Genomic DNA, 15,033 nt, shown 5'->3' with positions numbered 1-15,033 from the left:
AGACTTCATTGGCTAATTTTGACTTTAATTTTAATATTATTATTTTTAACAGACCGGGACAGGAAAATCCGTTAAAAATTCATAACTTCTTCATCCGACGTCCGTTTTCGTCAGACTTTTTACCGTTGTACTACAAATGACGAGACCTTCAATTCTCGTTTAGGCTATGTCGGCTAAAAATCACTTGATCTAAAATTTGAGTTTTTAGCTGTCAACTACTAAGCTGAAACTTGTAAAAATCATAACTTCCTCATACGAAGTCAGATTTTGGCGTTCTTTTTTATCGAACTTCTCGGTTTAACAAATACTAGGACTTTCATTTAGATCACTAAGGCTAAAAAGTAGTTTATCAAAAACTCACTTTTTACGTCATTCGGCGTCGTGTCGGTTTTGTTGCGAATCTTCTATTGGTCATAACTTCTTTGTTATAACTCGGATTTCGATGAGGTTTTCGCCTAAATGTTTCTAACGAGATTATCTACAACTTTCAAATATAAAATTGTACTTATTTCAAATTTTATATTTTCGCTAAATTTCACTATTTGGCTTCTAATTGGAATCATATAAGACTTCCAATACTTTCTGAATGATTCTAAGCATAGTTTTACTTCATTTCTAGTAAAAACTATCCGTTAGAACTCAACACTGAATTTTATTCACTTTAAATAATAACAACACACGATTTCAGAACATGTATGTTACACAAAAGCTGCAACAAGGGTCTGCCATTGCTCGGCTGTGAAGCTTGGGGGAGAAGATCCTTAAGGTGCTCCATGACTTGTATTGTTCTGAGTTGCAACATTGTGGGATAGAGTGTCACCTTGCCCATGCCCACCAACACGGAATGAAGTTTTGCTCTTTCCTTGTCTATAAGTCCTCTGTCCCTCCTTTTTATTTCATACCCACCATTCAGGATAACCTTTCAATTCAAAGCATTCACCTATGCTATGTCATGACTTTTGATAGTAAGTACACTTTAAACCAGACTTGTGTACATTGTCAAAACGTGCCTTACTAGAAGCTTCTGTATGAACAGCAAAACCGACCACTTCCAGATGTTCATCTTTGACATGAGAAATTTCACGAACTCGTTCCTCTTGGCAGACACTTTGGAATGCATAATTCAAGGAAGGAAGAGGATCTTGAGACAACAACATGGAGCGAATCTGACCATAAAACTCTGATCGCAGGCCCATCAAGAGCTGATGGAGACGACGTTTTCACATCGATTTTCATGAGCCTTCCCAAACTCTGATCTCGGACAGTTCCCAGATTTGTTTTTTCTTGCACGCTTAGTTACTCCACACATAAAAAGACCATTTTGCCCTTATTTATTTTCTATTTGTTTGTTATTTATTGATTAGTTTATATTAAAAAATGACTATTATTAAATTTAAAAAACAAATGGGCCAATACTTTTCATAACCCGTCTCCCCCTCCCCTTCTTCTAGGGGTGTTCAAAAATATTCGTATCCAAAATTCCGATCCGAAATTCCAAAATTTCGAATCCGAATTATCCGAAAAATCGGATATCTGAATTTTCGGATATCCGCAATTTCGGATATTCGATTTTTTGGAATCGGAATTGGATAGTGTTTTTCAGATTTTTCGGATAATTCGGATATCCGATATCCGAAAATTTTGATTTTAGTTTATACGTTATTTGTTATTTTAGTCACATATGTCTTATGATATGAGTGTTAGTAACTAAAACATGTTCATAATACCCTTAATTAAATATCTATATTACTTCTTATGCCTTTCTAATTTAAAAAAATGTATTTCTAATTTAAAAACTTCATGTCTTTAAAATTTTAACAAAATTTCAAATTTTCGGATATCCGATTTTGGTATCCGAATTTTCGGATATCTGGTTATAAACATCCCTACCTTCTTCTTCATCTTCTTCAGTACATCTCAAATCCACCATCTCTGCCTACACTGACCTAATCCAAATCTGTGATAACTCCAAGACATTTTCGGTTTCAAACAAAAGAGATCGACTCCAAGATATTGACCAACTTCAGTCTCTATTTTACTTCCATCTTTGGTTTCCTCTCTTCTATCTCATACTTGCATCCTCAGCATTATTTTCTCTCTCTATCTCTCTCGCACATCAGATTGCTACCTCAAATCTAAGGTTTCAAACAGAGGAAACCCTAGGCGGTGCACAGGGGATGATGGTGATAACGACGCATATGCGACAATCTGTGAACGATGTCGATGGTGGAGCTCAATCCAAAACCCTAGGTGGTGGTTCAAAACCCCAAGTGGCGATTCGAACATAGCCATATATTCTCCATAGATTACAAGGATCGATTGAGAACAAGTAAATGGATCGGGTGAATAAAACCACTATCACTAGCAATAATTCGGATGCTTCCCTTCCTCCTTCTCTGTATCTTCTTCTTATCCCACTCAATCTTTCTCGATTTCTAGAACCTTTTGAGTTACAGGTTTCAGATTTGGAAACCGAATGTGAAATGTGCAATATGGGGTGGTCGGAGATGATGATAGGAGTAGGATCGGAGGAAAGCATATGCGAGAAGATCAGGTGTGGTGAGGTAAGGGTAGATGGGAGGGGTGGTGGAAGTGTAAAACGACGATTATTTCCTACAAAAAAAGGCGACAATAGGCTGGAGACGGTGACAGATGCATAAATAGGGTCCGTCGGAGAGATAATCCATCGGCGGTGGCTTAAGAAAGTGATTTAAGGTTTTTTCAAGAGTTTGAAAAAGGAGGATGAAGAGAGATCGGAGAAGGGAAGGGTGGGGTGGGGTGGGGTTAGGGGTTGGGTTTGGGTATTAAGTGGGTCCATTTTCTTATAATTAATAATAATAAAAAACACTAATTAATTTGAAAAGAAATATAGAAATGGCATTATGGTCTTTTCAGATCTCGCACAAACTAAAATCACAACAAATCATATATCATGGATGAAGCGTGCACGTTTTAAACAAACGAAGGACGGTCCGAGTTAATTTTTGAAAATAGGGACTAAACGTACGTTTTGGAATATGTACGAGGGACGATTGATGTAATTTACCCAAGAAATTATTAACCGTGAAATGGACATTTCATGTAAATGAGGATTAAGTGTGCAAGAAAAAACAAACTTAGGGACGGTCCGAGTTAATTTTTGAAAATAAAAATTAAACGTTCGTTTTGGCACATACACGAGAGACGAATCTTATAATTTACCCTACAAAAAAAACTATAGTTGCAAATCAACACCCCCCCTCCCCCCCCCCCCCCCCCCCCCCACACACACACACTATATATATATATATATATATATATATATATATATATATATATATATATATATATGTTTTTGTGTTCTACCTATCTATTGTGTGTATGTAGGATTGATTCTGAACCAATCATTTTAGTTATTTTAAGAAATTAATTAATGCATATTAAATGTTAAAAATATAATGATTACTTAAATCTTCGATATTTGATATGCATTAATTACTTTTTTAAAATAACTAAAATGGTTGGTCGATAATCAATCTTACATGCACACAATAGATTTTAGAAATATTTGAACATAACTCTCTCTCTCTCTCTCTCTCTCTCTCTCTATATATATATATATATATATATATATATATATATATATATATATATATATATATATATATATATAAAATAATGTTTAATTGTGGAGATAATTATGGTCTTTAGGAAACAAGAAGGGATAAGCTTTTTTTGTCAATTTATTAAAACAGATTATAATAGTTTATTATATAATAAAGTATTATAAAATCCAAAACATAGAATTTAGATTATGATGATGGCAACCGTATTTTTAAAATAGAAAGCAAATTTTAATCATCATTTAACGCTAACTTTTATTATTCTAATTATTTAAGATTTTTAAATGTGTATGATTGTCACTATATAAGGTTGCTCATTATTATTTTCTCTTTTATTCGAGTAGCTTTGACCATGTACGTAAAGACATAATACCTCTTCTTTGGTTCTTTCTTTTTTTGGTTTTTTCTGGTTTTCATTTTATTTTTTTGGTTCATCCAGATAAAAAATAGATACTATATCTTAATTAAATTTAAATTGAGTTGGGAAGCAAATCGAAAAAAAAGCTGTAAATTTTAGAATATTGTTTGTTCCGTAATATTTTTTAAATTTATCATATAAAGTTTAAGTTAAAATTCATTTTATTGATTGGTTACAAAACATCATTATTACTATTTATTATTTGTAATAGTTTTTTTTTAACATCTTATCAGTTTAGTAACAGTCGGATGTTTAAAAAAAACTTGTCCGACGAGTTAGATAATGAGAATAAATTTTTTTTTTTTTAATTCAAAAGCTAAAGACTATCATTTTTTTGGAGCTTTAAAATAAGGACTAATATTAAAAGTCTTAAGTTTTTAAGATATAACTGAAAAAAATCATAATATTTTTTTATTATTGTTATGATCATAACTTTCGATAGAATTATCATTTTAGTTCATTTAACGAGTTTTATCGTTAATTTTGTTAACTTTTTTGCAAAATCAGTTTTAAAGTTGGATTTAAAGTTCAAATTTGATCCCTATAGTTTGCAAAAAAAAAAAAAAAACAGATAGTTTTTTAACTTTATTTTTTGTTTTTTTGTATACTTTATTTATTTTTGTTATTTTATTTATACATTTTTTATTTTCGTTTTTTAAATATACTTTATTTATTTTTATTTTTTAACTTTATTTTTCAACAATTTGATTTTTTTATTACTTTTTATTTTCCATTTTTTCTATTTTAGTTATTTATGGCTTTTATAATGCTTTCATTTATTTTGATTTAAATAAATGAACTTGAATTCAATATTTTCATAGAGACCGACTATTATTATTTCTTTTGTTTTTCTTTTCTTCTATTCTATTATCAAATTGAAAAATATTATCTTGAATTTATAGTATTGATATCACATATAGAAATATGATTTAATTTAAAAGTTATATCAGACACTGAAAAGTTAATTCTCAATAAACAAGTTATTTTTTTTTTCATTTTTTCATAACATAAACATAATAACACTAAAGAACAAAAAAAATAAAAGGAATATAAGTTGGATCGAAATTACAAATATAAATATAATTATTTTATTTACTTGACTAAAAATAAAAAAATTACAAAAACTATAAATGACCAAAATTGTAATATACTCTAATATATTAATACATTTTATATTTTTTTGAAAAAATATCAAGAAAAAGTTAAGAATACGAAAAAAAATGAAAACAAATACGAAAAAATACAAAAAAATAAAAGAATAAAAAGACAAAAAAATAAAATAAAATATAACACAAACATAAGTATGAAAAAAACTAAAAAAGTACAAAAAATGTAAAATTTTGAATATATTAAAATAAACAAAAAATAAAAATAAATAAAGTATATATATATATATATATATATATATATTTTGGTTCCTTTGAGATAAAAAAAAATTAGAGATTGCGAGATAGTTTTATAGCCCTTTGATTTAATGATCTTTATTGGTAAATTCGACGGCGACATAATTGTAAATATATAGGTAACTGATTAAATTAACGTCGTTAGCAACCGTTTCAGGGTTAGTATTGTAATTTTGCAAACATCAAATCAGTTTTGCAGAAAGGTTCTGATAGTCTAACCTCATACATCCTTTCTCGTTCAAAATTTCACTCATAAAACCCTCACGAAAACCCTCATTTGTTTCTTTATTGCATTAACCCTTAGATTTCGGTTGTTATTTGTGCAAATTAAGTTGGAAAATCAGTAATGTATTCAGAAGAAAATCTAAACGAAATTGTATCTCCATTAGTCAAAATGAAATGTTAGAATACGATTAATTTTTTTATTTTATTGATAATGCATGTTTGTTTTAACTTGTTAATTGTAGTTTTTTTTGTTAATGATGATGATTTTTGTTTTGATTTAGTAGTTTTTCGTGATTTTTAGTTGATTTTGATGTTTTTTTTTTCATTTATTGTTTATCTCTTTTTATTATGATTTTTTTGTGTTGGTTTTTGTTATAAGTAGTTGTTTATATTTTCATAGATAAGGATTTCAAAACAAAATATGTTCGAAAAAAGTTCAAAACATAGGAGCCAACTGATCTCCATCATGTAGGAACTAAAATGAATAGTTTGGATAAATATCTCTACGATCATTCATTTTGTTTATCATTATCTGAACATTCTTGTAGCATAAGATTATGTTTACTCCTCTCCTCAAGTTTTTGTAGTTTCTTACCTTCGCCCCTACATATTCATATCCAACTTTCAAAACTGCTCACATTTTATGAGCCACCGTTGGCCCCATTTTAGTTGTTGATGCGTGTATCACAAACACATTTTAAGAATATGACATCTTTCTTGGCCTTTTTCATATAAGATTTATCCCCAATACTTTCCAATGGGTGGTTGTGCAATTAAAATAATTCATTAACTTGTAATTATCTTGTTTGAACTTGGTTTCCTCTTGACAGAACTTGTAACCAACATATCACAAGGTTTTGGTTTATCTATGTCACCCTTATTGCATATAACATATTTCATTTTTATTATTTAGCTATTGTATTTTGATCGGATACGCATTCTTGTATGAAAACCTACCATTTCTATATAATCAGTATACATTTTTACTGCCAAATTTAGTGATTTGAAAATGCTCTTTACAATCGGTACAAATTTTGGAGGGACATCTGGTTTATAATTAGATTATTCAATTATGTTACTAAAATATGATTCATTTGTTGAAGTGAAACTTTCACCTGATAAAAAATTTAATAATAATTATGTTATTATAAAATTTCATGCTGAAATAATCATATATGATTAATGATGTTTATTTTTACATTGTAATATATTATTAATCATATATTATTATGTATAAATCATATGTGTTTGTACATTGCCATATAAGATATTATGAATAATCATATATTAGGATGTATAATCACATATGATTATACGTTGTAATCTATAAGTAATCATATTTTATATTGTTTAATCATAAATGATTAATCATATGTATTTATACATTGTCATATATGACTAATTATATATTAGGATGTACAATCATATATGATTATGCAACTTAATATATCATTAATTATATATTTCAGTATATGAACACATATGATAAATGATATGTGTTTGTGCATTGTCATATATGACTAATCATATATTAGGATGTATATTTATATATGATTATATGTTGTTATATATAAATAATCATATTTTATATTGTTTAATCATAAATGATTAATCATATGCATTTATACATTGTAATATATGATTAATCATATATTAGGATGTATAATCCTATACGATTCTACAATTTAATATATCGTTAATTATATATTTCAATGTATGAACACATATGATAAATCATATGTGTTTGTACATTGTCATATATGACTAATCATATATTAGAATGTATAATCATATATGATTATACTTTGTAATATATAATTAATCACATTTTATACTATTCAATCATAAATGATTAATCATATGTATTTATACATTGTCATATATGACTTATCATATATAAGGATGTATAATCATATATGATTTTACACTTTAGTATATCATTAATTATATATTTCAGTGTATGAACAGATATGATAAATTATTTGTGTTTGTACATTGCCATATATGACTAATCATATATTATGCCCGTATAATCATATATGATTATATGTTATAATATATTATTAATTGTATATTATAATGTTTAATCATAAATGATTAATCATATATTAGGATGTATAATCATATATGATTACACACTTTAAAATATCATTAATAATATATTTCAATGGATGAATACATATGAGAAATCATGTGTTTGTACATTGTCATATATGACTGATCATAAGTTATATTGTATGGTTTGTTATTTGTATTTATACATTGTCATATATGTTTAATCATATATTAGACTGTATAATCTTATATGATGAATCATATATTATAATTTGTAAAGAAATATTATTAGTCATATTTGTTTGTACATTTATAATATATGATCAATCATAAATTACAACGTATAATTGTATACGATTATGCAGTTTAACATATGATTAACACATTATTAGTTATGTATTTTGTTTACAACTGAGTAAAAAAATCAGAATGAAATTTCTAAATTATAATGCAATACGTAATCAATTATTTTTACCTTGGATGTCAATTGTATTTTGAAGGTTTAGATGTTGATTTTGATAAGTTGAAGAAATTAAATCGATTTGTTCGTCATTACGAGATGAATTGATTTCAGCTGCCATAGTATCACTTGCGATCTACTCGTCAATTTCTTTAGAATACGACATCATGTATGAAAATTAATTTTGATTCAATATTCAAATGCTCTGAAGCTCTCTTGAATTACGATGATGGATACGATATGATTGTTTCTTCAATTTGAGGGTTATATCACGTATTTTGAAAATATGAACGAATGCTCTGTTTTGATTGTTTTCTTCGATTTGAAGATGCTCATCAAGTTGATAACAAATTCAGTAAAAATAGGAACTTTAAGATGAGATTGAATAAATTGCAAAAGTTGGATGATAATATTAGAGGATTGATACTCGGAATCGAAGGTTTAGTGATAAGAAGATTTTTGTTTCGTAATTGTATAACTAAGAAGAAGGAATGTGTGCACTTTTTAAACATAAACGTGAGAGAGAGAGAGAGAGTGTGTGTGTGTGTGTGTGTGTGTGTGTGTGTGACAACCGTCAAATTCCAGTCAAGTCAAAGTCAACTAAAGTCAACAAGTCAAACCGGTCAACTCATCTAACCCTTGTATGCTATGGTTTTCATTATGTTCCTTATTAAAGAACTCGCACTCTTAATGCAAAGTATCACTTAGAATTTTCATGTGTTCGGAAACTCTAAACCCTAATCAGGGCAAGTGATGAAACTACTTGATAAAACATTATTCCTTAACCCTCAGGGGCATATGACAGTAATAACAAGACTTAACGAGGTCTACGAACCTTGCATTGCAAAGCCAAACACTCAAAAAGGTCACAAAAGAAATCTCTCCAAGAATGTCAAATCTCTCCCAAATCTCTCTCCGTATGTGAAATCTCTCCAAGTATGTCAAATCTCTCCCAAATCTCTCTCCATATGTGAAATCTCTCCAAGAATGTCAAATCTCTCCCAAATCTCTCTCCGTATGTGAAATCTCTCCCAAATCTCTCAAAGTATGTCAAATCTCTCCCAAATCTCTCTCTGTATTTGAAATCTCTCCAAGAATGTAAAATCTCTCCCAAATCTCTCCAAGAATGTGGAATCTCTCCCAAATCTCTCCAAGTATGTGAAATCTCTCCCAAATCTCTCTCTGTATGAGAAATCTCTCCAAGAATGTGGAATCTCTCCCAAATCTCTCCAAGAATGTCAAATCTCTCCTAAATCTTTCCAAGTACGTCAAATCTCTCCCAAATCTCTCTCGAAATCTCTCTCAACTTCTTAAAATCACTCGGGGCATCTCGACCCTTAACTTGGTCAAAAATCGCTCAAAACGGGAAGAAACCGCGAAAAATAGCCTCTTAGAGCCGAACCTCTTAGGAGCCAAACCCTCATAAGAACCGAACTTCCCTTAAGGAACCGAAACCCTAAGAAGCCTCCTGGACCGAACTTCACTTTTGCTTCTGACAAGAATGACCCTCGGTTCTGACAAGAATGCAGCCTTCGGTCCCTTCTGATGAGCAGCCTGCGAGACCCTTCGGTTCCCATGCACAGTCGAGCCTCACCTTCGGTTCTAGGCTTCTAAGGAGCCGAACCTTCGCACCTTTGGTCCTGGACTTCGGATTTTAGCAGTTTCTACCCGGTTTTCAATATTTTTAGCATTTTAAGTCCGTTTTTCGTAATTTTAACGCGGGATTTTCACCCAAAATCATATTTTAACATAATAAACCCTAAATATTCATATTTTAGCTATATTTTAGGGAAAATCATTGCCTAAGAATAAAATCTATTTGGTAAGATATTTAGGTGGAGTGTTGACTGTTCCTTTGGACAAGGACACAAGCAACCTCCCCATACCTTCATAGTACAACCCCCAGTCACTATTACACCATACCTAGTCATTTCATAGTACTTTTCCCACCATTTTGCAGCCACACATTTAGTCAAGAACTGGAAAACCCTCCTCTCTCCTCACATTACTCAATTTTTTCCACCAAGTGACAACTTTATTCTCTCTCACTCCCTCTCTCTAGATTTCGAGATTCAAGGCTTGTTTCCAAGCTTTCCTTCTACTTTTGGTAAGTATCTTCATCATTCTTATGATTATTATACATCCTCCTACTCAAAATCATAGATTGCTTACACAAATTCCATCACATTAGTGTTAGATTCTCGAATCTTCAAGCAATCCCCCAAGTGTTCTTGAGTTGAGCACTTCTCTTCTTCAACATTCACCCACTGAAATCATATAAGGTGATTTCATACCCCTATCTTTTCATGTTTTTCTTAAGTTTTAAGGGGAAGGGGGGATACAAGTTAAAACACCAAGAACACAACTAAACTTATTTAACAGCCTTCATCAGAAAAGTTCAACTCCATTCACAGACTGTTTTGGGCAACTTAAATATTTTAGTTTTCAAAACTGTTTTAGGTGCAAGTAGTTCCAGTTCTTAGATTTAAAATGACTACTTGCACATCTCCACATGATTTTTCTACAATTTATGGTGATTTTTACAAAACTGTCTATCATTTCAAGAGCAAATCCGGACCAGTCTGTGATTATGGACTTTTTCACACATGTTGTAGACCACTAAAAATCATGACCAAATTTATGAACAAACTAGACTCATTCCCCAAAATCTCATAATTTACGGATTCTGATTTGGACCTTTGATGATTTTTCTATAAATTTTCTAAGAATAGTAAAAGAAAATGTTAACAACAGAAAACTGCTATCAATTTCATTTCACCTTGTAACATGTTGAGCAAGGTGTATATCTTTATGTGAATATATATTCTTGCAAATAGATGACATTTTGTCTTAGTATATAGTCATACATCATAAAACAAATGAATTTTTACCTACAAAAGTATGGTAATTAATTAGTTGTTATATTGCATGATGCCTCACTTTAGTAAAAGGTATATATACATATCGGTAAACAAAAGGGTTTTTACCTTCACAAATACAGTAGTTAACCATAATAAACAAAGTTATAACTATTAAATTTAAACGTTTTGATAAACTATAATAGGTATGGTTTATGTTTCCATTAACACAACAAACACATTTCAGAAGGTTTTATTCCCACAGAAAAAGGTTTTACACCCACGCACACCACACGTAAACTTGTTAACATAAATTGTGAGACATTCGTCTCATTACTCCTAGAGTACAGGTTAAAATTCCTGGTAGTTATAACCAGAGTCTCTTGTAGGGAGAACGTGATAGTTGTGTATAGATCTATATTGGGTTTGACACCCCACACCTTGCTGCTAGCTACAGTGGGACCTGCAGGTCTACGGGTGACAAGTGTCATATCAGTTTTCGACGCCTGAGAAACGTCGTGGCAGGTTCATTCAGTCATAGTATGGTTATAACGACTCACATAAGGAGTTAACAACACATAAAGTTTACGAGAATTTTTATTAATCAAAATGGGTTTTATGTCGATTTAAAATCACTTTTTATATCAATAAGTACGAATATTACTGTACACTTTCGGTCTTGGTATTTAAGACTACACATCATTCATTACGGGACTTTCCCTCAAATCAAAAAGGGTTTTATGCCGATTTAAAACCACTTTTATATCTTTAAGTATGACAAATGCTTGTTTATTCTCGGTCATGGGATTTAGGACCACATAACTTTTATAAGGAAAATATTGGATTTTTCTTGGTAACATACAACGCATTACAAAGAACGGTTTCCAAACTCTTTATCTAAAAAGCTTATGAACTCACCAACTTAATTGTTGACACTCTTTCAAAACTACTTGTATTCTCAGGAAGTCAACGAAACCAAGTAACCACAAGCTTTTGAGGATGGAACGCTACGACATTGAACAACTATTTTTATATCATGTCGTGATCAATCATTGAAATATGTAATACTTGAAACCATGTAATTCATTTCTGATTGGTTGTATTTACTTTGAGCACTGTTATACTCGTTGTTGTGATACTATACATGAAGTCCTCCACCCCCGGACATTTCCGCCATCCTTGGTTTGGGGGTGTGACAGAGAGAGAGAGAGAGAGAGAGAGAGAGAGAGAGAGAGAGAGAAATAGATGTAAATAGATAGAGGAGTGAATGAGAGAGGGGAGAAAAACAAAGGACATCATGATAGGGAGGAAGATTTAACATAGTTACAACAACATTGAAATGCATGCAACCCGTTTAGCGATGACCACAAATCTTTAAAATTCGCACTTTCTATTGAAACAGTAAATTTCACGTTTATGTTTAGAAAGTGCACACATCAAGAAGAAGGAATGCATGCAACATTGAAATTTACGGTTAGCTTAAATTAAAATTTAAGTTAAATTTGAAAAAATTGAGAGAATATTTTATAAATAGTTAAAAGTTATAAATTGTAGTGTTAAACTTAACTTGTAATCCTAAATTAACAATAAAAAAACTATGAAACTATTCTTTATAATCATTAAAAAATTTCAAATAAGTAGTTTAAAAGTAAATTACAATAAGTAAAGTTAAAAGTAATAGTATATAAAAAATGATAATGTTATCTTTAAAAACAAAAACAATATTTGTTGTTTTAAATAATTACAATCAAATAAACTAACAATATTCATTAAATAAATCATGAAACTATTAAATTTTTGAAACCAATTTAAAATAATTTAGAGTTTCCAAATACGTTATTTTACTTACCACGATAGTAGTTAAAAACAACATTATCATGTAATTCAAAACAAACAACGTGTGTACAAACTTATTATAAGATTTATTATATAAGAGCTAACATCAACGTTATTGACATATTTAAAAAAGATATATATATATATATATATATATATATATATATATATATATATATATATATTTCAAATATATTGTTGTCTTCTAGGTTTTCGTGTAGTTTTATATAAGAGGTGATGGTGATTCGTGTAGTTTTAGGCTAAGGGGCATGGTTACCACCAACCTACTCAAAAAGTGAAGCCACGTCAGCGCCACATCACATTCACTACTAACCTACTATCAACCCACTAACCTTTAGAAATGATTACCACTCCACATTTTTTTTTCTTTTTTATATTTTTGAATAAGATTAAATTAAATTAAAAAATAATTCAAATAAAACACACATTAAAAACATTAAATTAAAAAACATTGCATTAATTTTTAAACACACAAACTTAAATCCTAAAATATTTAAAAAAACAACAATAAAAAAGATCATAAATTACTTATTTTTCCTAAAATACTTAAACGACAAAAAAAAAAAAATCCTAAATTACTTATTTATCCTAATTTACTTAAAAAAACACACAACAACTAAAACATAAATATTAGAACCTAATCCGCATACTTAGCACGGACACGTTGTTGGATTTTGATAAATGTCGCGAGATTTTCGGGGTCGAGATCCGGTAGGGGCTTCGAGTTTATGATTTGAAGATCGGTAAGAGCGATTTTTTGGCGACGAGCTTCCTCCGTGGATTCGTATTTTTTTTTCTAGAAAACTTAAAGTTTTATCCATTGATTCCACAAGCCTGTCGTCGTTCGTTGCGGTCGCTTTCCCGCTTGAAGACGCCACCTGTTTTGATTTGTCCCTTCCCGGTGGTTGACGGAGTAGTACTTCAGGTGGACCGTCTCCCTCGGCAACATCGATGTCATTATTGAGGTCTAACCCAAAACCCGTGTCCGATTCAGAAGTTCTTGCTCTTTTGTTGGAGCCGGTGGTCGAGTCCGAATGCGATGTCTCCGGATTAAGGACCCATTTTGGACCATGACGGCAAACTTCCCATGCTTTTTGGTGACCAAATGGTTTACCGTTGTTGGTCACTTTGAATTGGTAGCACGCGGTTGATAAAATGTTGAAATCGTTGGAACCACTTTTACGCATATTTTTTAGATTTTCAAATATGCCATGAAACTTTGTGCAAATCGCACGAAAATCGCGCCATTTCCCGTTGACCGCGTCGTAGGACCGATCCGTTTTCCTTCCAAGCAGGGCGTGAAAATGATCCAAAAAACGATTCCAAAAACTTTCTCCAGTTTGCGCGTTGCCTCTTCTCGAATCACAGGATATGAAAATCCAAGCTTTTGCTAAAGCTTCTTCCTCTTCTTCGTTCCAAGCCATTGCTTTCTTTTTCCCTTTTCCTTTTGGTTGCCTTCTTCGGGATGATTGTGGTGTTTCTTGGACAAGTACATCGTCGTTGTCGAGGTTCACGGTTTGGGATTGAGATAATGGGACTTGAGACGATTGGGTTTGGAATTGTGGAGAAGCTTGTTGTTGGAAACCTTGGAATTGGGGAATGAATTGTTGTTGTGGTCGTTGTTGTTGGAGGATTTGTGGGTTGCAGGGAAGGTTAATGAATAAAGGCTGTTGTTGGATTGGAGAATTCAACAATTGCATATAAGTTTGATAATCATTAGGAGTGTTTGGGGTGTTTGGAGTGGATGAAGTATTTTGGTTGGGATCAATTTTTTTGAAGAAAAGTGAAAGAAAGTAAAAGTATTTTTTTTATTTGGAAGTGTAAAGTGTTGATGAAAGTGTATTATATATATATATATATATATATATATATATATATATATATATATATATATATAGAGAGAGAGAGAGAGAGAGAGAGTTAGGATCACATATAATCATCAAATATTGTGTGAATGTATAACTAAATTTAGACCAATCATCTAATAATGGTAATAGTAATTTTAATTTTAAATAATTATGGTAAAAATTTGCAATTAATAACCGTATAATATAGATATATCAATACCATTAAAATAGGATATAAGTTTCATTCATCATCTTTGTTCTACCCCATCGACATCAAACTTCGAGTCTCCAAGCATCTCTTGCTTTGA

The 15,033-nt window shown here is 30.7% G+C and overlaps 1 protein-coding gene across 1 annotated transcript; it reads right to left on the bottom strand.

Moving 5' to 3' along the window:
* Positions 1 to 13,528: 13,528 nt before the first annotated feature.
* On the bottom strand, positions 13,529 to 14,578 carry LOC128127045 (uncharacterized). The gene has a single exon (XM_052765281.1). It carries the CDS (start codon positions 14,576 to 14,578, stop codon positions 13,529 to 13,531), a length of 1,050 nt encoding a protein of 349 aa, XP_052621241.1.
* Positions 14,579 to 15,033: the final 455 nt, after the last annotated feature.

This window comes from Lactuca sativa, chromosome 1, assembly GCF_002870075.4.
Source record: "Lactuca sativa cultivar Salinas chromosome 1, Lsat_Salinas_v11, whole genome shotgun sequence".
Taxonomy (NCBI): domain Eukaryota; kingdom Viridiplantae; phylum Streptophyta; class Magnoliopsida; order Asterales; family Asteraceae; genus Lactuca; species Lactuca sativa.
Note: the sequence above shows the minus strand (reverse complement) of the source record. Positions and strands in the feature narration are given on the sequence as shown.

Coding starts and splice junctions, on each gene's coding strand:
- LOC128127045 (XM_052765281.1), bottom strand. CDS start 14,578: ATGCAATTGTTGAATTCTCCAATCCAACAACAGCCTTTATTCATTAAC.